The sequence below is a fragment of the Larus michahellis genome, chromosome 16 (genome assembly GCF_964199755.1).
Source record: "Larus michahellis chromosome 16, bLarMic1.1, whole genome shotgun sequence".
In the NCBI taxonomy this organism is placed as follows: Eukaryota; Metazoa; Chordata; class Aves; order Charadriiformes; family Laridae; genus Larus; species Larus michahellis.
The window spans coordinates 4,423,457-4,447,660 of NC_133911.1; the positions used below are offsets into that span (position 1 = coordinate 4,423,457).

A 24,204-nucleotide genomic window follows, 5' to 3' on the forward strand; every position below is an offset into this window, starting at 1 on the left:
CCGGCTTCGATCAACAGCCCGCGTTGCTTCCTTCAGAAACCCACGGGATTCCCTTTGCTCCATCCCTCCCCACATTCTCCCAGGGTCTGGAGACCCCGACACCGGTGCGGGGACAATGGGAATGCTCTGCCTTGGGTGCTGCGCGTTTGCAGCTGGCTGAATGCAGGACGGGGACCAACACAGCTCAGATCTAAGGGAGGGGGAACCTGTGCAGCCACACGAGCGCTGCTGCTGGCTCACAGCCTCTCCCCGCCGGGCAGCCAGGGCACAGACGGCCTGAGATTTCCAAGCAGTTCATTTCGGAGAGCTTAGGTGCCGACGGGAGCGAGCACAGCCAGGAAGGTGGCCACGGCAGCTCAGCGAAACCAGCCCAACCCCAGAGACCTCGGCGGCGGCTGCCAGCCCACCCTTCGGCATGCCGGACACGCACCTTCTATTAAAAAGGAGGTTTTCTCGTTCTCTTCAAAAAGCACTTGGATGGCGTTGAGTGGCAGCTCGCCCTGTCGAGAGAGAAGCAGGCTTAGGACCGCGCAGCCACGCACAGCTCACAGACAGACACAACCCGGCTGCCCCTGCCCACTTGAGGGCTGGAGCCTCCGCAGGCACCTGGCAGGTGAAACTCTGGTTCCACAGGAGCTTTCCCTAAAGCCGAGAGGCTTTAGGAGCCGACTGCGAAGCTTAGGTGGGAGGATGAGGAGGGCAGCCCCCCGTGCAGGGCCGGCAGTGAGGATGGAGGAGGCTGGCAGGAGCCTGGATGCTCTCGTTGCGGCGTGAGGAGAAGGTGCAGCTTGATGCCCAGGGAAGGCTCGGTGCCTAAATCCCCCAGGCTGGGTCTGCAGGAGACGAGAGGCACCCAACCTGCTGCTCATCTGGGTAGGGACGTGGGTGCCTCTATACCCTCACAGGTGGGGGGCACAGGAGCGCTGGAGAACTCGGTCTCCAGCAGATTGACTCATCCGTGTCCCACCGAACTCACCCTCCCCACTCACAGAGCTCTCTCCCTTATTGCGGGAAGGAAGCCTCCGAAGCCAGTGTGACTGCACGAGCCATTTCTGTAAACTTTGTTCTTACAGAGTCCCTCCTGAGAACCAAGCTCAGAAAAACACCCCTTTTCCTTCCAGACCCCTTTTTCAACAGGTTCCCGTAGTTTAACAGCTGACTTCTCCAGAAAAATTTGCAAACACGGTCCCGAACAAGGTTTTAGTTGCTGGATTGGGACTTCCAGCCTTGCGAACAGGAATCCCCACAATCCGTACCCTCCAAAGTCTTACAGAGACAGGGTTGAGCCCTGGAAATGCCAGCGGCTGAAACGTGAGCCTTTGTGCTACGCAGCACAGTTGTGAACGCCACTCCTGCCATCGGAGCGGGGCTCGCTCCAGGCAGGCACCGATGTATGTTCCTAAAGCAGCCTGTCCCCGGAAAAAAAATGGATTTAGAAGATACCGTGTGCTATTGCCCCTAAGTGCCATAGTGCCCTTGCACTCACATCCATGGGCAGCACCCAGACCTTTCCTGCTGCTGCATCCCATCCTCAGCCCATCCTCAGAGCCCTGCTCTGCTGCCCAGCAGCAGTGGCACCTTTAAGTGTCCTTTAGGTGTCACCGCTGACAGTTTAATTCTCTGTGATGGGCAACCTGGCAGAAGGGCCAAGGGTTTGTCACCACTGAATTAGGATCTAGGTCTCCTCTTTCTTTGGGGCTCCCCAAGCTGAATTTTCCTTATGGAAAAGGAACAAGAAGAGCTGAAGCAGATTTTGCGCTGGAACTCTCTCACAGATGAGCTCATGCCTTTAATTCTCACCTCGTTCTTTCTGTGAGCAGTGGGAAACCAAGTGACATGTAGTTCATCTGTTCCTTAAGCCCCTGCTCACCTCACCTGGATGTCACCCTAATGTCACCTCACCTGGATGTCTGTGGGCATGAAGCACTAGGCAGGGGCAGCTGGTGGCAATGGCTCCTGGCCAGGGTGGCAAACACAGGGTCTGGGGAGAGCACAGGAAATAAAGTTCCCAGCTCACGAAATGAAGTTCCTACCCCACGCTGCTCTCCCCGATGCCCGGCAGCGGAGAAGGCACAGAAAGCCGGAGCGAAGCCCTGTCATTGAGCTGACGGTGCAATCGGTCAGGATTCATTTGCCTAAGCTTACAGGCTGCAAAATAAGGTGTCTAGCAGCAGAAAGCCCTCATCACGTCCTCGCTGCCAAGCTGTCCCAGCTGCACAGGCTCTGGGGAACGTGGCCGACGTGAGGGCTTTGCCACAAGGCAAACGCGGAGCTCGGCCGGGTGCCGGTGGTTTGTGCTGGCCAGCCGCCTCTCTGCCACAGCCCGCGGGCACACGCAGGCTTCCGCGGCATTTCTCCTGTGCAGAAAGTGATTTATGGGCTGAGCAGCCCGGGAAGGCTGACGTTGGGAGGGAAAGCTCAGGCAACGTTCGTGGACTTTGACGCTTCAGCTGGCGCAGGCGCTGCAGGGCTGCGCGTGGAGGGGCCGGTGCTGCTCCTACTGCTCCTCACCTCTCCGTCACATTTGAGCCAGCCCTCCTGCCACCGAGGACTGCGCAGGGCTTCCCCGAGGTGCCCGGTGCTCCGTCCTCCCTACGGTGACAGCCCCGTGTCCCTAGGAGAAGGCTGAAACGCCCAGGGGCTGGAGTCCCACTGGGGGAAGCGCAGCAGCATCCCGCAAAAAAACATACAAGTCGGCTGCAGAAAGCCCCTCCGGCTTTCCCTGGGCAGGGCACGAACCTGTCCCCCCCACCCCCAGCAGCTCCCCCCTTGCTGATTTACGCCTTCCCCAGGGCTTTTTCCCACCAGCGGTAAGCCAGAGCCTGCTGCTTTGGGTGAGCCCCGTCCCGGCAGGCTCAGCCCCTGCCTTCCCCTTCCCCGTCCCACACACAAACTTGGCAGCGGCAGCTCCTGTGGGTTTGTATGAAACCGAAGAACAAAAGGGCCGGGCTATTCCTTCACACACAAATTGTAGGGCTCAGCGTCTGCTCACAGGGAAGGGAAGTTAATTTGCAGAAGCCCCGGGAGAAGGCTCCCGTGCCCTGACATGCCTGTGGAAAATCAAGTTCCCACCGGGGTGTCACAGGCTGGTGAATCACCTCCTGCCTGCGCTGGGCTGCGCGGAGCCCTGCCATTACCCCAGCGAGCGAGACGCCCGGGGACCAACGCTCTGGCACCGTGGGAAGGGAACATTGCACGGCCAGGGCGGACAAATCTGGTTTAAGGTTTCAAAAGAGATGAGTTAATCCGAGAGCCCAGCCCAAGGCCCCCTTACGTGGTGCCCCATTCCCAGGAGCTGCAAACAACATGTTCCCGAAAACAAGCTCTGTCTGAGGTGTGTCACACAAGCCACCAGCTGGAAACACCCTCGGCTGTTGCACTGGGGATCACAGAATCACAGAATGTGTTGGGTTGGAAGGGACCTCTAAAGGCCATCTTGTCCCACCCCCCTGCAGTGAGCAGGGACATCTGTAACTAGATCAGGTTGCTCAGAGCCTCATCCAGCCTGGCCTTGAATGTCTCCAGGGATGGGGCCTCCCCCAGCTCTCTGGGCAACCTGGGCCAGTGTCTCACCACCCTCAGTGTAAAGAACTTCTTCCTGATGTCTAACCTAATCCTGCCCTGCTCTAGTTTAAACCATTGCCCCTTGTCCTATGGCTCCGTGCCCTTGCAAACAGCCCCTCCCCGGCTTTCTTGTAGCCCCCTTCAGGGACTGGAAGGGGCTCTAAGGTCTCCCCGGATGGAGGAGAGCTCTCACTGGCATATGTCCCTCCTCATACAGAATCACAGAATGGTTTGGGTTGGAAGGGACCTTAAAGACCATCCAGTCTCACTCCCTGCCCTGGGCAGGGACACCTCCCACCAGCCCAGGTTGCTCCAAGCCCCGTCCAACCTGGCCTTGAACCCCTCCAGGGATGGGGCAGCCACAGCTTCTCTGGGCAACCTGGGCCAGGGGCTCACCACCCTCACAGCAAAGAATTTCTTCCTGATATCCAACCTAAATCTACCCTTCTTCAGTTTGAGGCCGTTACCCTGTGTCCTACCATTACACCCCCGTGTCCTACCATTACACCCCGTCACAGGCACAGCCATCTCCTCTGGCCAGCGAGGTGCTCTATGCAGCTCTTCCCATGGGGTAGCCCTGGAATTAAAAGCAGCCTACATGGCTCGGAGCCTGATGTGGGCATGGTGAAATCATGTGAAGGACCCCAGTGAGTTCACACTGGATTTCACAATCTCTGTGGGGTTTCCTTGTCACTGGCTCCTCTCTCCGTGACCCAGAAGGATGCTGGTCCTGCCGAGGAGCTCAGCTCCGCTCCGCCGTGAGCCAGGGGTGCTGCACGGGCAGGTTCACAGACAGTTCAGCGCTCGTTTTTGGCACGTTTGCTCCAGCATGGGAGAAACAGGGCCAGAAAGACACAGGGCTGTTTAATAGCCACTGCAGTAATGTCGAAGATGGATGTTGGCAATCAAGTCTAAGGGCCGTTCAGGCTGCGAGCAATGCCAATGCGCTCCCAGGGCCCGTCTGTGCTGAGGCTCCCAGCATTGCTCCTACAAGCCAAGATGGGCTAGGGAAGCTCGTCTCACGTCCCCTGGGGCACTCAGGCCTCCACGTCCTTGTCGGCCCTTCCGCTGGCATGCCCAGACGTGGCTCAGGACCCTTGTCCCGCAGAGGGAAAGGGCAGAAAACGCAGAGCGGCAGCAGCAGCCTCTCCTCTCTGCCCACCAGCCTTTGCCTCTCACCACAAGCATCAGATGTGCTGCCAGGATGCTACCTGCTCCAAGTGGTCCCACGGAGCGGGGCTTGGGAAGCAGAGCCCCCATGGGGACACTTTGGGGCTGTTCCAGCTCCCATCTCAAGCCAGTGAGCCAGGCTCCCTGCCAGCATAACCACACAGAAACATGCCAGCCTCCCTCCTCCCAGAGACTTGGATTCCTTGGCAGCCAGCTCCTTTCCCCCCGGGCTTTGGTAGGAGGGCAAGGTGTTTCTCATGGGAAGATAGCTTGCAACACCCCGCTGCCTGCTCAACCTGCCAGCTGGCAACGGAGCAGCGCGGGGGGAAAGCCCTTGCCAACACCAGGAGCACCAGGGAACCCAGGGGGAGGGGAGCAACAAGCCAAAGAAGTGCTGAAATCGCCGCTGCGGATGGATGGGAGAGAGGAGGAAGGTGCTCCAAAATGAACCTACCTTAAAACAGAGGGTGTTGCGCTCTTCAGATACTATCACCAGCGTGGACGGGTAAAGCACCAACAGCCGGTCGTGCTGCTCCTTGGGAAGTAAAGAGGAAGAGGGTTCCCTGTGAACGGCCAGGCAGGGCTCAGGTCTGGAGAGCCCTTTCCTTCATCTCTCTGACAGCAGTCTGAGGCAAAGGCTCTGGAAACAGCCGAGATGCTTCCCTGCAACAGGGCTCCACTGAGATTCCTGCCAGCTCCAGCTCCCAGACCTGTCCTGCAAATGCTTATGCACATGCTGTCCCCAAGAACCATTGCCTGGCCCCAGGAGACATAACAAACCTTTTTCCATATACTGGGATGTGGGTAAAATGACCCCTCAGGGCCCCGTTGGATTATCGGAGCAGGTAGGCAGGAGTCTGCACTACCCACTCCGTCCGTTGCCTTTTCCGAGCCGTGCTGACAGGAGGTTGCTCCCCAGAGATGTGTCCTACCTGGAAAGGCAGATGCTGAAGCTTCACTTTGGAAACACAGAGGACATCGCCTAGGGATTCCCGCTGGGTCCCTCTCCAGTCCTGGACAGGCATGTTCTGCACGGACCACCGCAGCTCCTCTTTCCCCATGGAGCTCTGCTTCCAGTCGTTCTAGGGACAGGAGCAGAACTGAGAGGCGGGATAGACACATCCTCCCCTAAGCATTTAGCTAGCGCGTGGCCCACCCATCCCAGGACACTTTTCAAGCATGGCAGAAGCAGGAAAGAGTAAATAAATCCGTGCAGGAGCCAGTTTTCCAGCTGGGACTGAATAACCGTACTTGGTAGCTAGCATCATCTGTACGTTGCCTTTCAAAGGGGAACACCTCTGTTCTACAAGCGGGGAGATGGAGGCAGGGAGGGAAGTAAAACACCCTGCAGAGACTGGGGGAGAAGACAGGTCTCTCGCATCTGGTCCTGTTTTCCAGGCCCGGGTCCCAGTCTCCTCCTTCCAATGTTTTGTAAACGCTGGATAATTGCACAAGCAGCCAACTGCGTGAGGATTTCTCGGAAGCAGACCCAAACCTCTGACCCTTCAGAGGCTGTGGTGGTGGCACCTCGGGGTCGCAGGTCTCCCTTTCAGCGCCCACCCCCTGCCAGGGCACTCTTAAAGCCTTTCTTCTTCCACCCTTCCCTCGCAGGAGACCGCACAAAAGGCAAGCTGTATGCGGACACACATGCAGCAAGCTGTTGCCAGGTCTCAGCAGTACCGAGCACCTTTGGGGTTGCCATTCAGACCGAAATCCCACATTCGCCCCGGCGCTGGTCGCACAGACCCAAGCCCCTAAGGACACCTGAACACAAATACATGGTTCCTCCACGGCGAGAGGAGCTCCCAAGCAAGATCACGTCTGTCAGGTGTGGGTAATTAGCGTGTCTATCCATGGCTATTTTAGGGGTGGTGGAATAACTAAAGGAAGCGAGAGCTGCGAGGCGTATTGCCCAGGGCCAGCTCCAGGCGCTGGCAAACAGGTAGGTGCCTTGGGCAGCAAGCAGCCGGGGCCACTGAAGGGGTGGCCACGGTGCTGCCCTGGTACGTGCTGCTGGTGGAGAAGGTCAATGGCCATGGGCCAGAAGGGCTGAATTACAGCTCGTACACAGCCCCGGCAACTGCTGGAAGTGGTACAAGTGGCACCAAAACCCCTGTGCGCCATGCCAGAGGGGCAGCTCCCTGAGCGGTGTGGCGAAGCACACAAGCATCTGGCCTGGGAAAAGGCGATTGTGCCGGGAGTTAACCCCACACCAACAGTTGGAAAGAGCAGCCAGCACAGCGAGGAGCATTTGGAAGCGGAGCCAGAGCCCCTCTGCCTTTCCATGCCCAGCCCTCTGCTCCAGTTCTCCTGCCTGGAGAAGGCACCCAGAGCCCCGTGGGGGACTCGGGATTCTAGAAGAGGAAGGTGAGCACCTAGAAGCGTGGCGAAAATGGCTGAGAGAGGCTGGCTGCAGAGATTATCCTTCCCAGGGAAGGCAGCAGGAGCAGTGCAGCATCCACCCAGCCGGTCCCGGTCGTACAGCTCTGAGCCCACAGCACGAGAAACGGCTGAGCACCGTCCCGAGACACCAACCTGAGAGAGGAAGGGCAAGGCAGGGCTTCCTCCGTTTAGCTGGATCTGTTTCTCCAGGTGATAAAGCCACTGCTTCAGCTCTGACTCAGTAGGGCAAAACACGATAAGGGGATTCAGCAGCGGACCTAGGTATGCGAGACACGAGATGAGCTGAGCAGATAAGGGCACCAATTGCAGCATCAAGAAGCCAGAGCTGTTGTGCTCGGCACATCACGCCATGGGTTGCCTGCGAGTCCTTTGCTCTGTTGACGCCTGGCTCCCGTCCCTCCTGCCGCCACCCTGGGCACGTGTCCTCGCATCAGCTTGCTGGGGAGCCGCATCTAGCTCCGACCACCCGCCCCTTTTCAGCCCAAAACCAGGCCAAGAACAAAAGTCAGAGACAGCACGACAGTCAAGCTGGAAATCAACGGGCGGATTTCAGCTTTCAAAGCCCCCAACAGGTTGTGAAAAGCATCTCTGCGGGCAGAGACTACCACAAGCGTGCTGCTGCAGACAGCCGAACCCAACGCAAACATTTCATGGCGTTTCCTAGTTTCACTTTGGCGCTCGGTAGAACATCAGTAGCTCTCTGACACTGTTTATTTATTGCTTCACCAAATATAATCTGTGCCAGACGAGCTGAAGCTGCTCTCAGACATACCCTTGAAGGGAGGAACAGCCCTATATCTTATTGATTTTAATGTTTCCAGCTATCATTCGCTTAACATAACCTAGTGACGTTAATAATAATTTATGGCAGGCTGCAGAATGTATGTTATGATTAATAATTTACCGGTGATCTCATATTAAACCATATTTGGTGCATGCTCAGTCAGAGCTGGCTTTGCGGCACTTGGAAGTATTCAGATAAGCAAGTGCGCTGGATAAGCATGATACTTTGCCCTTCTGTGGAGCCCTTCATCCCATAATTCCTGCATTATTTATGAACACCGGTTAATTAAGACTTTGAAACACATGTGTCTGTCAGGAAATGCACTAAACACAGACAAAGCAGAGCTGGGGAAACTGAGGCAGACACTCCCTGAGTGACTTTTCATAAGTCACTCCGTTCAGACCCATTACAATAATTAGGTGTCGGGCTTTACCGGGCATCCAAGTGTCTATGTACCTTGTGGCTCTGGAGTTCTCTTGCCTTGGTTTCCCTGTCTTTGCAATGGAAATGAGGTGATGCCCTACTTTACAGAACTGCTAGGAAGGGTACAAAGGTGCTAGCGTTACCCAGATATTCCGGCAGCTCTGAACATGTCCCTGGGCATCCAGGCCCTTATACAGACAGCAGGAATTTTGCCGGTGGGGCATGACCCTTGAGATGGCACTGCTTGCTCTGCCACCTCCTCCAAGGCCAGCCTCTCAGACGTACCCCGAGGGCTGTTTGTGTTGCCGCATCTCAACAGGGCCCCAAAGGAAGAGAAAATGAGAAAAGAGAAACTCCTGCCTAAGCCTGAAGCCGGAGACGTGCCCGGAGCTGGTGGAAGGAGCTGCTGGGGAGATGTGACGCACAGCCCCAACGGCTGCTGCTAATTCGGCTGCTGCCATTTCCCTCAGCCCCAAGGGCACGTTTGCGGCCGGGCCGTGACACAGCCATGCTGAGCAACCTGTGCCGGCCCTCGTGCTCCTTCCTTCTGCCCTGTCCTTCCTCTTTCCTTGCGAGCGCTTCCAGAGGAAAAAGCGAGAAAGCCCCTTCCCGGGGCAGCAGCAGTTTATTCCCACCCAAATCTCTCCGTCTGGAGACACAAAAAAAGCTGCCACTTTTGCAGGTGAGGAGGCCGAGGTAACTCAAGGTGCTCAGCAACTTCATCAGCATCAGAGGCTGTGCCAGAGATGGAGCCCAAAGCCAAGGCCATGGCCAGCCGCCATCCCCCTCTCCGTGCCATGGCACCGAGGGCGGCACTGCGCGCTGCCGGGCTTCGTTCTCCCGCTCCACCTCTGCACTTCCAACGATCGTGCCGGCATCTTCCCACGTACCGAACTACCCTAGGAAGTGCAGTTCTGGGGGAACTACTGATGCCACAGGATTTCTCAAGAAAATGGATGGGTGTCTTTTGTGTCTCAGAGTCATGAGACAAGAGACACCCACCCTGACCCCGCGCGGGGCCACGGACAAGTCTCTCATCCCCTCCCTGCCTCGATTTCCCCCCCTCTAGCAGAAAAACAGAACTCCTCCACTCATCTGGCAATCCTAAATATCGCCGCCTCCCTGGTTTCTTTGTGTCCCTGTTGCCTGATACACACAGCACTCTGTCAGAAAGGCTTTGGCTCGTTTTTCCCTAAGCAGGACACAACCCCAACAAAGCTCGAGGCAATTTTCCACCCCACCACGCTCCTGCGTGTTTCAATACAAGCAGAACAAGTCCATCCACCCCAGCGCAGACGCCCCTGACAGGCTATGCCTGGGAGAACTTTTCCTTCGTTTTGCAGACTCCCAAAAAGGGCTGGAGAGCCCTGCCTCGTACCGACCACAGCTCAGCAGTCCTCAAAATTAACGGATTGGGTTGTACCAGCTCCTTTTTACAATTTATGTAATTTTTTTTTTTGAGTGGCCTTTGCATAACTTTCTCTCTAACAGAGGACACCAGAGCACACCGACAGTGGGCCGAGGACACAAATGAGCTTTCTTGGCTCTGTGTCGTTACTGGGTTATTTACTTAGTTCATGCTGTAACGACTACTCTTGAAGGGCTTGCGACTGCTGTAATTCAGCAGTGACTAAGCCCAAAGAAGCCTCCGGCCAGGCTGCAGACAGGCTGTCATCCCGGGAAAACTTTTCTAAAGCAAGATCACTCGGAGAAAAGTTTAAAAAAGCTTGTGGAGGCCGGAGTGCTGGTAAGGGAAGAGTTGGTGACGTGACACTGGGTTCTGGTAGCACCAGCCTGGCATTATTGGTGGCGGTAAGTCACCTCTTGGCACTGTTGCCCATCCTGCATGCCTTGGGCTGTATGCGTGCCTGCTCGGAGTCACTCCCCGGCCTCGGGGACGAGAGACAAGAGGTGGGAGAAGGAGTTTTATTCCACTCCTTCCTTCAAATGTGGTGCACAAAGAGCAAATGAATGGGCAGAGGTGGGAAGTGTCACCAGGAGCACGAACCCGCTGGAGCATGGACCATCCCTATTCTGCGTTGCCGTTACAGAATCAGAGACACAGAACGGTGGGGGTTGGAAGGGGCCTCTGGAGATCACCCAGTCCCACCCCCTGCCAGAGCAGGGTCACCCACAGCAGGTGGCACAGGAACGCGTCCAGGCGGGGTTGAAATGTCTCCAGAGACGGAGACTCCCCCACCTCTCTGGGCAGCCTGTGCCAGGGCTCTGCCACCCTCACAGCAAAGAAGTTCCTCCTCATGTTGAGATGGAACTTCCCATGGTCAAGTTTGTGCCCATTCCCTCTTGTCCTGTCCCTGGGCACCACTGAGAAGAGCCTGGCCCCATCCTCCTGACACCCACCCTTTCAGTATTTATAAGCATAAATACTCCAGCCCCTTCCCTGCCTGCAGCCCTGGGCATCACTGCTCAGGTGTTTAGGAGCAGGGAAGCCTTGGAGGGGAAGAAGCAAATGCTGGGAGGAAAAGCTGCAGCTCTCTGCAACCTCTTTTCACAAAGTGGTTCTTCTCTGGGACTAGGTGAGAGCGGGACAAAGAGCGGCGACAGGCGTGATCCATGCACCCTCTCTTCTCCGCACCAAAGCAAACAAAGAGGCACCAACCTGCAATGCGGAAAGCGTGATCCTCCTGCCCGGTGCTCTTCCCAGTCCCAATTTCACACACATGCAGCTCTTTCAAAGGCAGCAGTCCCTGCGTAAGAAGAACACACTGTTATCTGGGGGGGGGGGGGGGGCAGCCCGCAGGCAGGCTCTGCAATTCGTGCCCCTTTGCCGTAGGAGACTGGAAGTCCAGCCTGGGCACCAGCAGGTTGCTGGGGCTCCTGGTGTTAGACTGCGAAACGCTGCCCCGAGGGGGAGCATCTGGGGTTTCGATCCAGCACGCTGCCCAGAGGAAGCAGATTCAGCAGCTCCCCGGGCTCCGCGGGGCCAGTGCTGCGGTCACCAGCTGCCCTGCAGGCAAAACCACGTTCTTTGTATTCCAAGCCTTTCAGTTTTAAGAGAAACCTCAAAAAAACCCCACATTGCTGGTTTAACACAAGCAAGCCAGAAGATGGAAACGACCACGAAGCAAAATCCAGCTGTCCGGTTTCTGTACTCCCGTTCATCAGAGTCCCGCTGTAACGAAGCACGGGGACAGATAACAAATTCTGCTCCCTGTCTTCAGCTTTCTAAACAAGGACTGTAAAAGATGCTAATTGCTGTAATGTCTAAGGGCCAGCACTGGCACGTTAATTCCTTTTTAATTCCTCCAGAATTAATAATCGAAGTAACTGTTTATAAAGCAGATGGGAGATTTTGTAATATTGTTTGCATTCTGACACGTCTCTTCCCAGTTGAAGGCTGGCTTGCTGGGTGACTCGAGATGGTATTGGCGTATTGCATTAACCTCAAGTCATCTAGAAGAAAATAAATCCTTTCTAAAAGGAACAAATCTTACGACCATCTACAAAACAGCCATGCTCAGCTTTAGTTACTCACTCACGTGTAGGGAGAGCACGTTCAGGGCTTCCTTTTTGTTGGGCTGTGACTTTTTTTTGGCCGCATGTGCAAAACAGCTGATTGTTCGTAATTTACCAGCATCATCAGGTTAAAAGACTGATGAAGGGTTTGCCAGCGTGATTCCCCAAGCCTGACCTCAGCTTTTTCTTTCCACCCTCTCCCGCATGCCGCTTTCTCTTGCCCTGCAGATGAAGAACTCCCCCTTGGTTCAGAAGCCAGGGCCAAGTCCACCGAGGCCAGTGGGATTCGGAGCGACAGGAGCTCTGACCCTTGCCAAGGCACAGCTCTCTCTGCTTGGTGCTCTACACAAAGTCACAGAAGCACAGAATCACAGAACAGTGGGCATTGGAAGGGACCTCTGGAGATCACCCCGTCCCACCCCCTGCCAGAGCAGGGTCACCCACCGCAGGTGGCACAGGAACGCGTCCAGGCGGGGTTGGAATGTCTCCAGAGACGGAGACTCCCCCACCTCTCTGGGCAGCCTGTGCCAGGGCTCTGCCACCCTCACAGCAAAGAAGTTCCTCCTCATGTTGAGATGGAACTTCCCATGGTCAAGTTTGTGCCCGTTCCCTCTTGTCCTGTCACTGGGCACCACTGAGAAGAGCCTGGCCCCATCCTCCTGACACCCACCCTTTCAGTATAAGTGTTGATAAGGCCCCCCCTCAGTCGTCTTTTTTCCAGACTGAAGAGACCCAAATCCCTCGTCCTTTCTTCATCAGAGAGGTGTTCCAGTCCCCTCAGCATCTTGGTAGCCCTAAGTCCAGGTAGCCTAAACGCCTCTTGTCCCTGGTCCTGCCTGCCAGCCCTGCACGAGCCCCTGTCCCACCTCTGTCTGCCCACAGACAAGGACCCAGGCTGGGTCTGGGGTTGTCTGGCTCCAGTCCCTAGGAAGAAATGCTCTCTTCCCCCAGGGGCTTGGCATCCACGGGAAAGGACTTGCGGAGATGGCCTAGTGGAGGCCAGTGGCAGCCCCAGGAGCAGAGCCCCCTGCCCTGTCCCATCCCATCCACCCAGTGCCCCCAGCTTGCCCATATTGCCCGACTCCCCAGTGCTTGCCCCGGCGTGACCGGGAGATGCCCTACCTGGTAGGTGAGTCCGTTGGAGCCCGTAGACTGGAAGTACAGGTAAGACTGGAACAGCTCCAAGAAGCAGTCGTTCACCTCCTGCAGAAAAGACAGGTTTTAGGGTTTATCTCAGGACACCTTCCTCCTCCCCGCTTCCCTCTGCATCTCAGACTGATCTGGGCACAGAAAAGCCCACGGTCGCTCATCCAAGGGCCACCACCACATCCCCGCTGGTGGATCTGCTGCCAGCCTGGCAGCTGAACGTGGAAGCACGGCCCAGGTCCCCACTGGGATGGGAGCCGGTGGGTGCCAACCGGTACCCGTGCAGAAGTCCCCGGGCCAACTCAGTAGCCCAAGGAAGTCTCCGTGAGTCACATTTCCCAGAATTATCCTTTACTTCCCAGTCCCGATGGGTGACTCCACGCCTGGGAAGAGAAACGCCCACACACAGGTGCCGCAGCTTACCTGGCAGTGCTGGAACTTAAACTTGACCTTGGAGTAATAGATCATTTTGCCCAAATTCCTGACAACCGTTTTCCTTCGTCCCTTCTTGAACAGGCTGGGGAACCTCTGGTCCAAGTTTTCTTTCTGGTTTTCCTGGTTTTGAATACTCTGCACCAAGGATTCAGGAAAAACAAATCAGAGCCGGTGGGAGGTGGGGGGCCTGATGTCTGGAAGAGACATTCCCAGAACATCTTCCCAGAAGGATTTCCTTGGAAAGGTGCCCCAGGCTGTTTGTTGTTGGGTGTCCATGCCAGCGTGGAGCTGGGGTTCCGTTACTGCTGGGGGGCTGTCCTCCCTAGGCAGGGGAGATACTGACCTAAAGGGAGGTTTTCTGGCTTGGGAAAGAGGGTGTGCGGGAGCACATCCTACATTTAGGATCTCCCAACTCCGCGGACGACCTCCTGCCATCCTAATGAAATGCACTGGAACAAGGACCGATCACGGCGAAGCAAACACTAGTTTCCTCAGCTCTCCCATCTGCTCGGATCCCTCGGTTTCTCCGGGCGGAATCTGGTGTTTCAGGTGCCCAGACACTTTTGAGGACAAGTCCCACAGCCATAAAAGCAGCTGCCAGGCCCTGAGCCATGAAGCTGCTCCACTGTCAGGGAAAAAGGCTAAGGGAAGCCAGCAAGCACAGGGGCTGACGTGAGGAGATAATACTCAGGGCTGGGATCAGGAGGGGGGGGGGGTGTCCCTTTTTTCCTGCATTCTGGTTATATGGAAATTCTTCCTTCTGTGCAACGGCATAAACCCACACCCCTACAGCACCCCGCCGCTCACCGTCCCGGGGCTGCAGCTGCGCTACCTAGATGCTGCTGAAATCCCAGGGCTGAAAAGCTCTCCCTGCAGTTTCTCTGGGAAGGACACTTTTATTTCTGGGGGTTGGTTGATTTTCTTGGGGAGAAGAGAAGGGCTGTATCCCTGCGAGGCCACGGACATCACTGTTCCCCCTCCCCAGGTCTACACCCCACCTGCGTATCTGACTCTTAAATATCAGCTTTAGCGTTAGCGCATCACGGACTCTGGGATATTCATGCCCAAGATAAAGAGAAGGGAAGGTGGGAGAGGCAAGGTTTGCCCTGCTGCTCGGTCACCAGGCTGTGGCCACCTCGGTGGGATCCCACTCCAAGCACTGGTGGCTGCATTTCTCGGGGATGCTTCCAGCGAGGACGTGGCCAGAGCTGGGATGCAGGGCGTCGTGGTGGCTCCCCAGGACTCGTACGCTTCTGTCCAAACAGCATTTCCAGGAACGAGCAGGGCTCAGCAGGGATGGAGCAGGCAGTGCTTCCCCGCCGCCCAGCCTGTCTGGCCCGCCTGTGTCCGCTCCCAACGCCCCGTGCCAAGGAGACAGCTGCGTGAGCCCCATGATAAATGAAGAGCCAGCAGAGCTAACCAGATCTGTCTTGCTGGGGCCTCCATGACTCACCCCTCCGGCATGAGATTAACCCTTCTGCTAACCACGCCGGGGACATCATCAGTGCTCGGGCCAGGGGGGAGATGGCGAACCAGTTCAAGACAGAGGAGGAACTGCTGGGGAGAGTCCAGCGGAGGCTGTGAAGATGCCCAAGGGCCTGGAGCATCTCTCTGCTGCAGAAAGGCTGAGGGACCTGGGGCTGTTCAGCCTGGAGAAGAGCAGACTGAGAGGGGATCCCATCAATGCCCATCAATAGCTACAGGGCGGGGGGCAAGAGGATGGGTCTGGACTCTTCTCAGTGGTGCCCAGTGACAGGACAAGGGGCAACAGGCACAAACTGGAACACGGGAAATTCTGTCTGAATATGAAGAGGAACTTCTTCACTTTGAGGGTGGCAGAGCCCTGGCACAGGCTGCCCAGAGAGGTGGGGGAGTCTCCGTCTCTGGAGACATTCCAACCCCGCCTGGACGCGTTCCTGTGCCACCTGCTGTGGGTGACCCTGCTCTGGCAGGGGGTGGGACGGGGTGATCTCCAGAGGTCCCTTCCAAACCCAAACATTCTATAATCCTGTTTGAACCAGTAACAGGAACCTAATGCTGTCGGGACCCTTTCACCTGCAAAGCTTGGGGTTCCTTCCAGGGCATCACTGAATTTAGGTAACTCTTTTTGGGACACGCATTAACCCCTTCTCTGCTCAAAGGCTCCCTCCAGCTTTGCCAGCCAGCTCCACGCAGCACCCACCAACACGCACCCGGCTCCTCCCCTGGAGGTGGGAACCTGCTGGCTGCCCATTAATGGTCTCACTGAGAGGCAATTAAGCGTAGGGAAAGATTATGTTTGTGCTACAAGCCGCTGTCAGAACAAAGAGCAACTGATCACCTGACAGCTGTGGCAGCAATAACAAAACACAGCTCGGATAAGGGAGGGGGGAGAGGATAAAGTAATGAAATTACGGATGCAGCGATAAGCAGCAACACCGGCTCCCAGCTGCCTGGGCGATGCTGCTGCCTGGAACATTGCAGCCAATTTCCCCAGTAATAAATGAGGCCTCAAGAAGCCAAAGCAACCTGAGAGCTGGGAATCCAGCAGTACTTTTGGCAAAGAGCTCAGCCAACCCACCAGCTTCCACAGGGATCCTCTGGGGTTGGGAGGGAAAGGGAGAGCTCCCACCGCCGCTGTTCGAGTGGCAAGAAACAAATTAAATGGAATAGAATCATAGAATGGTTCAGGTTGGAAGGGACCATTAAGATAATCCAGTCTCAGCCCCTGCCCTGGGCAGGGACACCTCCCACCAGCCCAGGCTGCTCCAAGCCCCGTCCAACCTGGCCTTGAACCCCTCCAGGGATGGGGCAGCCACAGCTTCTCTGGGCAACCTGGGCCAGGGGCTCACCACCCTCACAGCAAAGAATTTCTTCCTAATATCTCATCTAAATCTCCCCTCTTTCAGTTTAAAACCACTCCCCCTTGTCCTATATCTCCCCTCCCTGATCCAGAGTCCCTCCCCAGCTTTCCTGGAGCCCCTTTAGGGACTGGAAGGGGCTGGAAGGTCTCTCCGGAGCCTTCTCTTCTCCAGGCTGAACCCCCCCAGCTCTCTCAGCCTGTCCTCACAGCAGAGGGGCTCCAGCTCTCCCAGCATCTTCATGGCCCTCCCCTGGCCCCGCTCCAACAGATCCATGTCCTTCTTGTGCTGAGGACTCCAGAGCTGGATGCAGTACTGCAGGTGGGGTCTCACCAGAGCGGAGCAGAGGGGCAATACCTCCCTCTCCCAAGGAAGCATCTAGCCAGCCCAGCTTGCAAGGGTTTGCAGCCAGACTGAGAAGACAGCTGGAGTTAGTGGCTAAGCATGGGGGCATCTCCAAGATCAGGGACAAAATGGGATCACGGCACTGAAATCTCCTGCCACCCTTGGAGCAGGTCCTGTCCGCCCATGCCACACCAGTCTTTCAAGCCCAGTCTTATCACTCGTGATCGGGTATTGTGGTTTCACAGGAAGAAATGGGGCTGTTCAGGTCCTTAGTTTTATTTTATTTTTTAGCAGGCAGTTCTCTCATGTCTTTTTTCTAGCAATTTTATGTCCTTCACTGGGGTGCCATGGTTAAAACCCCAAATGAATACAACATTTGCGTATGTGCAAGGAGAACTGCCCTCGCACCTCCACAGGTTCCTGCCCACGTCTCCGGAGAGCAGCAGCAGCAGGAGGGAGCTGGACATCATTAAATGGCAGGGGGTTGGAACTAGATGATCTTTAAGGTCCCTTCCAACCCGAACCATTCTGTCATTCTATGATTCTATGGAATCCAACAGCCAGCACAAGTCCCTGGTGACAGCCCGTTTGTGCTGTGCCAGGGGCAGCACTGACGCCCACCTCCTACCCGCTGCTTTTCATTCTAACACCGGCCAAGACGGTCACAACCGCAATCCCTGAGCTCGTCTCGTTTGTCCATCGGCCATTTCTGTGGTTTCTTTGTCCCTTGCCTGCAGAAGGAGGCTGACGAGCGCTGGCTCAGCCTTTCTCACTCAGAACAAAACCCTTTTGTAAGGCTGGCAGTGGTTCCCATAAACGCCCGAGCATCTCTCTAGGTATAACAGCGATTTCCCAGGGTGTGGAGGACTTGCCTAAACCCACGCTCTGGAGAAAACAGCTCCTGCTGAATCTCCGATGTCTCTGGGCTCAGACCCACAAGTGCATCCCTGCCCTCCCTGGGACAGATTTATTGCCACCGGCATGGCCTGGGTCTGGCCATCCCCTAAAAAGCAGCACTGGGAACCCCCTGATGTCCTGTCAGGGTTGGGGACCAGAGCTGTCACAGCCTCTGCCATGAGCATCACTTATCTCCCAGGCCCGTGCACCCCCCAAAACCACAGGGATGCCTCAGCGTGCAGCCAAAATGAGAGGGAACCAGCATTTCCCACTCCTCTGGAGCCCTCCCCAGCCAGCCGTCTGCTCCCCTGGCTGGGCTGGGCTGGTGGCAAGCGCCTTCCTGCCCCAGCCCCAGCCCCACGGGCCCGGATCCCGTTAGCTCAGCTATCCCGCTGCATCTGACACAGTCCAGATCATCGGAAACCTGGTTTCTCTCAGGGTTCGGGGAAGCAGCGGGACTCTCGCAGCGCCAGTGCCCTGACATGTTCTTTCGCTCTCTCCCGGTCTCGGATGCCTCATCCTACAGGTAGAGCAAGTTAATAATTAACCCGCCTCAGCCCCTGCAGACCCCAGTGACTCCCGGCTGAATCACTAACCCCGGCAGCAGGAAGAGCTCAGCCTTGCGAGGCTGGTGCCCTGGGGCTCCCAAAGCTGCTGTTTAATGATAAAAGAAGCAAATGAGAAGCACCGCTCTTCTGCCACATCCTCCCCCCTCACTCTGCTAAGGCTTTGCAGGAGCCGTAACTGGGAAGCGTGGGAAATGGGGCAGAAGGCACCGGCTTTGTGTGCCCGCTGCCCGTGGCAGGGTCCAGAAGGGACCTGGTTTTCAGGAATGTCACTTGCCCCAGTCCCAAACCGCCTGCCGTGGCCAGAGGTCTGGCCACCCCATCTCCTCCGAGATTGCATCCGGAGAGTCCCGGGCTGATGGCTCCTCTCTAACCTGGCCCTGCAGCAGCTGATCACCTCCCGCCCTCGGAGGTGTTTCTCCCGAAAAGACAGGAGTGGGAAAGGGGCTAAACCAAGGCTTTCTCCAGGCCACACAAGAAGCTTGTGGCTGAGCAGGCAGTTTGAATCCCATCTGCCCCAGGCAAGGGTAACATCTAAACAACTGCTCCACCCTCCTTCCCTCCCTGAAGAGATCCCTCACTCTCTCGTGCTCCCGAATGAATAATCTCTCCGTGACCTTTGTTTTGTCAGTCCGCAGGACTCATTTTCCAGGATCCGCTAACATGACAGCTCCCCCTGCTTCCCCAGGGGAGGCATCCAGGATCCATCTGGGACCTGGTCCCGTCAAGTGCTGCCCAACCCTTCTGGAGGGACGTGCCCAATACTCTCATTCACAAATAACGGGCAGGACTGTGAAACAGCCCCAGTTCTGCTGTGCTTCCCACCTCTTAGACTTCAGGATACGTTCTCCAAGAGAGAGGACAGCACTCACCCACGGCCACCTCACGAGCCAGGAGTAGGACCCCAGTCCTGCTCCTTTCTCAGGCTCACACGAGGAAAAGCCAAGGCCCTTTGGGTTGGAAAGGGCCAACCTGGGAGCAGCTGAAGGGAAAGGGACTGCGGGGTCCCTGCTTGTGGAGAGCAGATGTTTGAATCTCTGCAGCAACCCAAAGTACAGGGCTGCTGACAACTGGGTCCTGCAATACACCAAGCCCTTGACCAGCACCTCGTCCCCAGGGAAATACAGCCAGCCAGCAGCCAGAAACCCAAGAGATAATGTCCTGCCGCTGATATGACCCGTCAAGCTGTGAGTCTCTGCCTCGGTTTCCCTTTGGCCCATATCCGCAGAGCCTACTTGCCACACAGTGGGGCAGATGCACGCACAGTACAGCCCAACAAGCCCCGAGACTGGGTCCCCATCCCTGGCCCACCCAAAGGGACCCGCGCAAACGTAGTGGGGCTCATGGTTTCACCTCGGCTTTCCCTCCGCAGTGCTGGGAAATGGGCCATATGGCCACAAGGCTGGTACGTGCCTGGGACAGACCTGCCCTTCCTGATTACCTTCCCAAGGCTTCTTGCTAGCACGCTGCCTGCTCTGTCTCATTCCAGCGTGGGAATGAATCATCCTACCTTTGAATGCTCGCTCGCTCGCTCTCATTTTCCCTTCCTTCCCAGGCTACCCAGAAACAAAAGAACCGATGGCAAAGGGGCTGTGTGAGATATTCCCACCATGCCGCCTGCTTTGCTCTCAGCGCGACCCTCCCACCCTGTCACAAATTTGGGCTAATGGCAGGTCCCCTCGACACCCGCGTGGGGACCCTGCAGCACAGCGAAGGCCACGGGGCTCATCCCTCCCTGGGCTGCGGATGGGACCTCCATCTCCTTGAGACAGACCTGCTGCTACCCCCAGAGCCAGACCCATTGTCCCTCTTACGTCCTTGGGGTGGGTGGGAAAAATCTCTGGGAGGAGTGGGGAAGGGGGTTGGATGTGTTTGTACTTGCCTTTCCTGGAATATACTGCAGGATTTTGTCTGTGGTCGTATCTCTCTCCTGCCCTCCTTCTATACCAAAAAAGCTGGGGAGTTTTTTCTTGCCATTTTGCCTACAGAGGGGAGAAAAAAACAAAAACAAAAACAAAACCAAAAACAAAACCACGCATGCAAACACAGATCTAGGCTGATGCATCGTGAATTCTGCCCAGAAATAAGGAAGCCAGAAAGCTAAGTAAGCAATTTGTCACGGGCTTTCTAATCATCCCAGCAGAGCAAAGGGCTGATCAACAGCCTGGGAGAATCGTAATGGGGTTTGTGCTGCACTTGTTGATGTTTCTTTGCTTTTTTACATGCCTTTGCATAACCAAACGATCAGCTGGGCTCATCTGTGTCTCCAAATCAGCGGAAGGACCAGATGTTCCATTGCAAAATACAAAGACCAAATCCAGCCCTGACAACTAGTCCAAAGCCCCTGGAGCGGCGATGCATATGCACACGTACACACCGTATATTCACAAACAGGTTTTATTTCTACCTTTGTGGGTTTCCTCTCCCTTTCCTTCCACTCCCAGCAAGGCCCCCAGCTTCTCCTTGCGCACACACCACTAACGAGCAGTTCCCGATGCCGTTTAAGCAGCGCTGGGACTGCTTTGGTGGGATTTCCCGGCGGTTGCTCTCTCTTTCAACCAGATTGCAGCCTGTAGTTCAGCAGAAACCCGGCTTATCTCCATGGAGAGCCAGGAGCGTGGGAAGCCGGGATTCCGTGGGCACAGGAGGTGCTCTGTGGCTCGGCTGCTCCCCTGCAGCTACCTGATGGCCCCCCTCCAGGGTCCAAATTCCCCAACCGATCCCCTCTCTTTTACCCCACAGGAGCTCCACAGGCTCCTAGAGGTTTGCTCCCGATTTCTGGCAGCACAGGAGACCAAGGGGATGGTTTCAGCGTCTCCTCTGGTTTAGAAACCCCCTCAGCCTGGCGGAGTTTATGGGGTTTGCCTCAAAGCCCAACACGTATGTCGAACCCAAGGTAGATGAGGAGTCACCCTGCTTCCCGACAGAGCTCCTGTCCAGCCCAGAACGCTCAGGATGGGGAGGGCTCTGCTTTGTGGGTGCTTAGGTACCGGCAGCAGCGCTGTGACACGCTGATGGGAGCACGGGCCATGGGAAAAGCAGGGCACAGGGTCATATTTTGTCCTATTTTGGGACAGGCATCCATCGCTGGGGTACCAGAACGCTGCCCTGGCCAGCCCAGCACCAAAGTCCCCCGAGGATTTTACAGGCATTTTCTCTTGCGTCTTCCTTTCAGGGTTACAAAGGCAGGGCAAATATTATTGGGCAGAATGTTGGGATTTGGGGCTTTCTCTCTCAAGTGGGAAGAGTGTGAATGCTGTTTTTTCACAACACAGCACCGCAACTCCGGGTGTCACGAATACAAAAAAAAAAAAAAAAAAAAGTTGCAGGTGAACACAAGGAGTGTCAGGCGTTCTGCACCTTGCCCTGCCTGTCCCACAGAGGGGAGTTTTAATTTTCAAAGCGAAATGAAATAAATCGCCTTTCTCCTGGGGGCGGCGTCTCTGGGATACTCTGCCGGCAGAGATCTAGGATTCCTTCCCAGGCACTTGTGGGGAGCCGATCGCGTTTAGCACCCCGTAAAACCATGCAAAAGCCCGATTCTGCCGAGCACGGAAAATAACTCCTGGGTTTCCTGAGCTGGGGCTCGGCTGCCAGCCCAGTCCTGCGTGGTGCATCGCACGGGGGGGAAAGCCGGCAGGGAACTGGAAAGGCAGCCCAAAGGAAAAGCAAGCGTTACTTACTCTTTCTTCAGCGAAGGCTTCCTTCTGAAAGAGCTCCTGAGCCGCCCAGGTGCCTGAGGAACACAAGTTATGTTCCCCATGCCGGCAGCGACTGGAAGCGCCCGGGAGCAGCGGGGAGGTTTGCGTGTATGCGTGTCACCCAGACGCTCCCCTTCCGCTCGCCGTGACTCGGGCGGGTGTGGGCTGCGGGCGGCTTTCGGCCGAGGTTCCCTTCTCCTGCTCCTGCCCCTTCTCCTTCTCCTCCTGCCCCTCTCCCCCCGCCCCGTCGGGGCTGGCAGAGCCGGCGCTGGGAGGAGCGAGCCAGGTGAGAGGCAGCGGGCCCGGAGGGGGCAGGCAGGGCAGGGCAGGCAGGGCAGGCAGAAGAGACAGGGCGGCAGCCTCTGCCCCCCACAGCATCCCCCAGACAGGCAGGAGGGCTCCCCAGTGAGCCGCGGGATCCCAGCCGCCCCCCTCCGACAGCTTCTCTCTTCGCCCATTCTCATATTAATAAGCATTTCAAGCTTGGGGGATTTCTCAATTAACAAAACGGTGCCCCCAAGGTGGGCGAATCCGGCCTTAGACCTCATTTTCCCTGTAATTAAGAACTCAGAATTAACAACCCGGCGGTGCTTCGCTCGCCGCGGCGCGCTAACGTTTCTTCCCAGCAAACAGGACGAAGCCGGAGCCCCGGGGAAACACGCCTGGAGCGTTTTTATTTTTCTTTTTCCCCAAAAGGAAATCGATCGCTGTTCAGTTCAGGGGGAAGGAAAAAAAAGGACACGGGAAGATAATATTGGTGATTATTGTTTAAGCGTTCTCCCAGGTGTTCAAAAAGGCAGCACTCAGAGCAGTTGTATTAGTTAAAAAGAACTAGCGTGGATTAGAGGTGAAGAAAATAATACAAAAATATAACAAATTTACAGGGGAAAGCTAGAATATATCAAAATCTAGGGATTGTGGAAAATTGATAAAGGAAGAAAAATCCAAAAGGAGAAGTGTGATCAATGAAACTAAAGGGATATTTATAGAAGAAATGCTTTCAAAGGAGGCAAACCAAAAATTCCTGACCATGGTGTGAGTCCTTTACTGTGTGGAAACAGAAATAATCATAGTGAGTAGTTGATGATAATACAGCAGAATTAATATTTCTGTTCTGTCTATTGAAAAAAAACCAGTATAGTCATAAGAAACGACAAACCCCTTTTCATTCCACGGTCCTGCAGGTGGCTGTTAAAAAGGAAACACAGAACTTTGATGCTCGGGATCGGAAGGTCCAGAGAATTCATATCCAAGAGTTTTACAAGACCTGAACCACAAAGGGCTTGGATCGCTGCTGTTCATTTGCAGGAAGTCTTGCAGGACCGTGGGATTTGCAAAGAACTTGCATAAATTAATAGGGATTTCCACGGGTAAAGATGACCATCCCGGTAATTATGGGTTTGTCAGTTGACACTGATTCCGAGGAAAATGATGTAACAGCTGTTAGGGAGTTTGATTAACTTTAAGAATTAAAGGAGGGGAATATAATGAATACAAATCAACTCAGGGTTATGGAAATTAGATCTTGTCAAGCTAATTTAATTGCTACCACATTTGAAAAAAAAAGAAATAACCAGGTTTAGTTAATATAAATAATAGTACGAAATTACTATAAAGCGCGTGATGTGACACGTCTTCGCAACTTTCTAGTAAGACTCCAAAAGGCTGCAGAGGGTGTAAGACCCACCGATCCATCACAGACCGGCCAGCCACGGAGAGGCGACAGCAACTGTGCACCAGGACTGACTGTTGTCCGCGAAGAGGGTTTCTGCCGGCTGCTCCAGGGAGCATTTTTGCCTCCAGACCGTTTCCAGTGACAGTCCAGCAGCTCCATCTTGCTACGGTAGCAGAGAGGCTACAGGGATGCAAGAGGCTGGAAGCGGCTGCACGGGGAAGGGACCTGTGACAACCGGCTGGCAGCGAGGTGACAAGAAGAGACGCAGAGAAAGTGAGGCTGGGGAGGTTGAACCTGGGAACACGGCATGCATTTTTAACGGGAAAGGTTATTTCTTACCGGAACAGCTCCCAGAGGACTGTGATGGCTTCTTCAACAAGGGGTTTTTAAAACCAGGAGAGGATGTTTTCCTGGAAAACCTGTTTGAATCAAACTGGGATTTGCTACGTGAGGTCTTACGGACACCCCGGGTGTGTTGGACTCCCTCTGTTTGCATCTGCCTTGTCTTGGAACTGAAGTCACCCTGCAGTCTCAAAACCAACACATCCCGAAAGCGGTAACTGTGGTCAGGCAACATTTGCATGGAGAGCGTGGCTGATAACAAACGTGCCATAAAGTTTCTCAAATGCTTCCACATCTTTGACCTTTAAAAAACAGCCTCTTTATCCCCCTCCCCTTTCTGCGGTGTAAGCCATTAACCCTTCATAGCCAAGCAAAGCAACAGGACACCCCTCCAGGGGCCCCCTGTGAAAAACTCCGTAATTTTTATGGCAGGGCA

The 24,204-nt window shown here is 55.5% G+C and overlaps 1 protein-coding gene across 3 annotated transcripts in view; it reads right to left on the minus strand.

Moving 5' to 3' along the window:
• PLEKHN1 (pleckstrin homology domain containing N1) overlaps nucleotides 1–21,994 on the minus strand; it is a 29,171-nt gene extending 7,177 nt beyond the window's left edge. Inside the window, exons 1-9 of one of the 3 annotated variants that reach the window (XM_074560367.1) lie at nucleotides 21,734–21,994; nucleotides 19,933–20,032; nucleotides 13,391–13,537; nucleotides 12,944–13,024; nucleotides 10,965–11,052; nucleotides 7,270–7,394; nucleotides 5,667–5,816; nucleotides 5,189–5,269; nucleotides 431–500 (exon numbers count right to left, since the gene is read on the minus strand). In XM_074560367.1, the coding sequence (XP_074416468.1) occupies nucleotides 431–500; nucleotides 5,189–5,269; nucleotides 5,667–5,816; nucleotides 7,270–7,394; nucleotides 10,965–11,052; nucleotides 12,944–13,024; nucleotides 13,391–13,537; nucleotides 19,933–20,032; nucleotides 21,734–21,813 (922 nt within the window). In that variant the 5' untranslated portion in view covers nucleotides 21,814–21,994. The remainder of the gene's footprint in view (nucleotides 1–430; nucleotides 501–5,188; nucleotides 5,270–5,666; nucleotides 5,817–7,269; nucleotides 7,395–10,964; nucleotides 11,053–12,943; nucleotides 13,025–13,390; nucleotides 13,538–19,932; nucleotides 20,033–21,733) is intronic. The other 2 variants (XM_074560366.1, XM_074560368.1) reach the window with 2 other exon arrangements.
• Nucleotides 21,995–24,204: the final 2,210 nt, after the last annotated feature.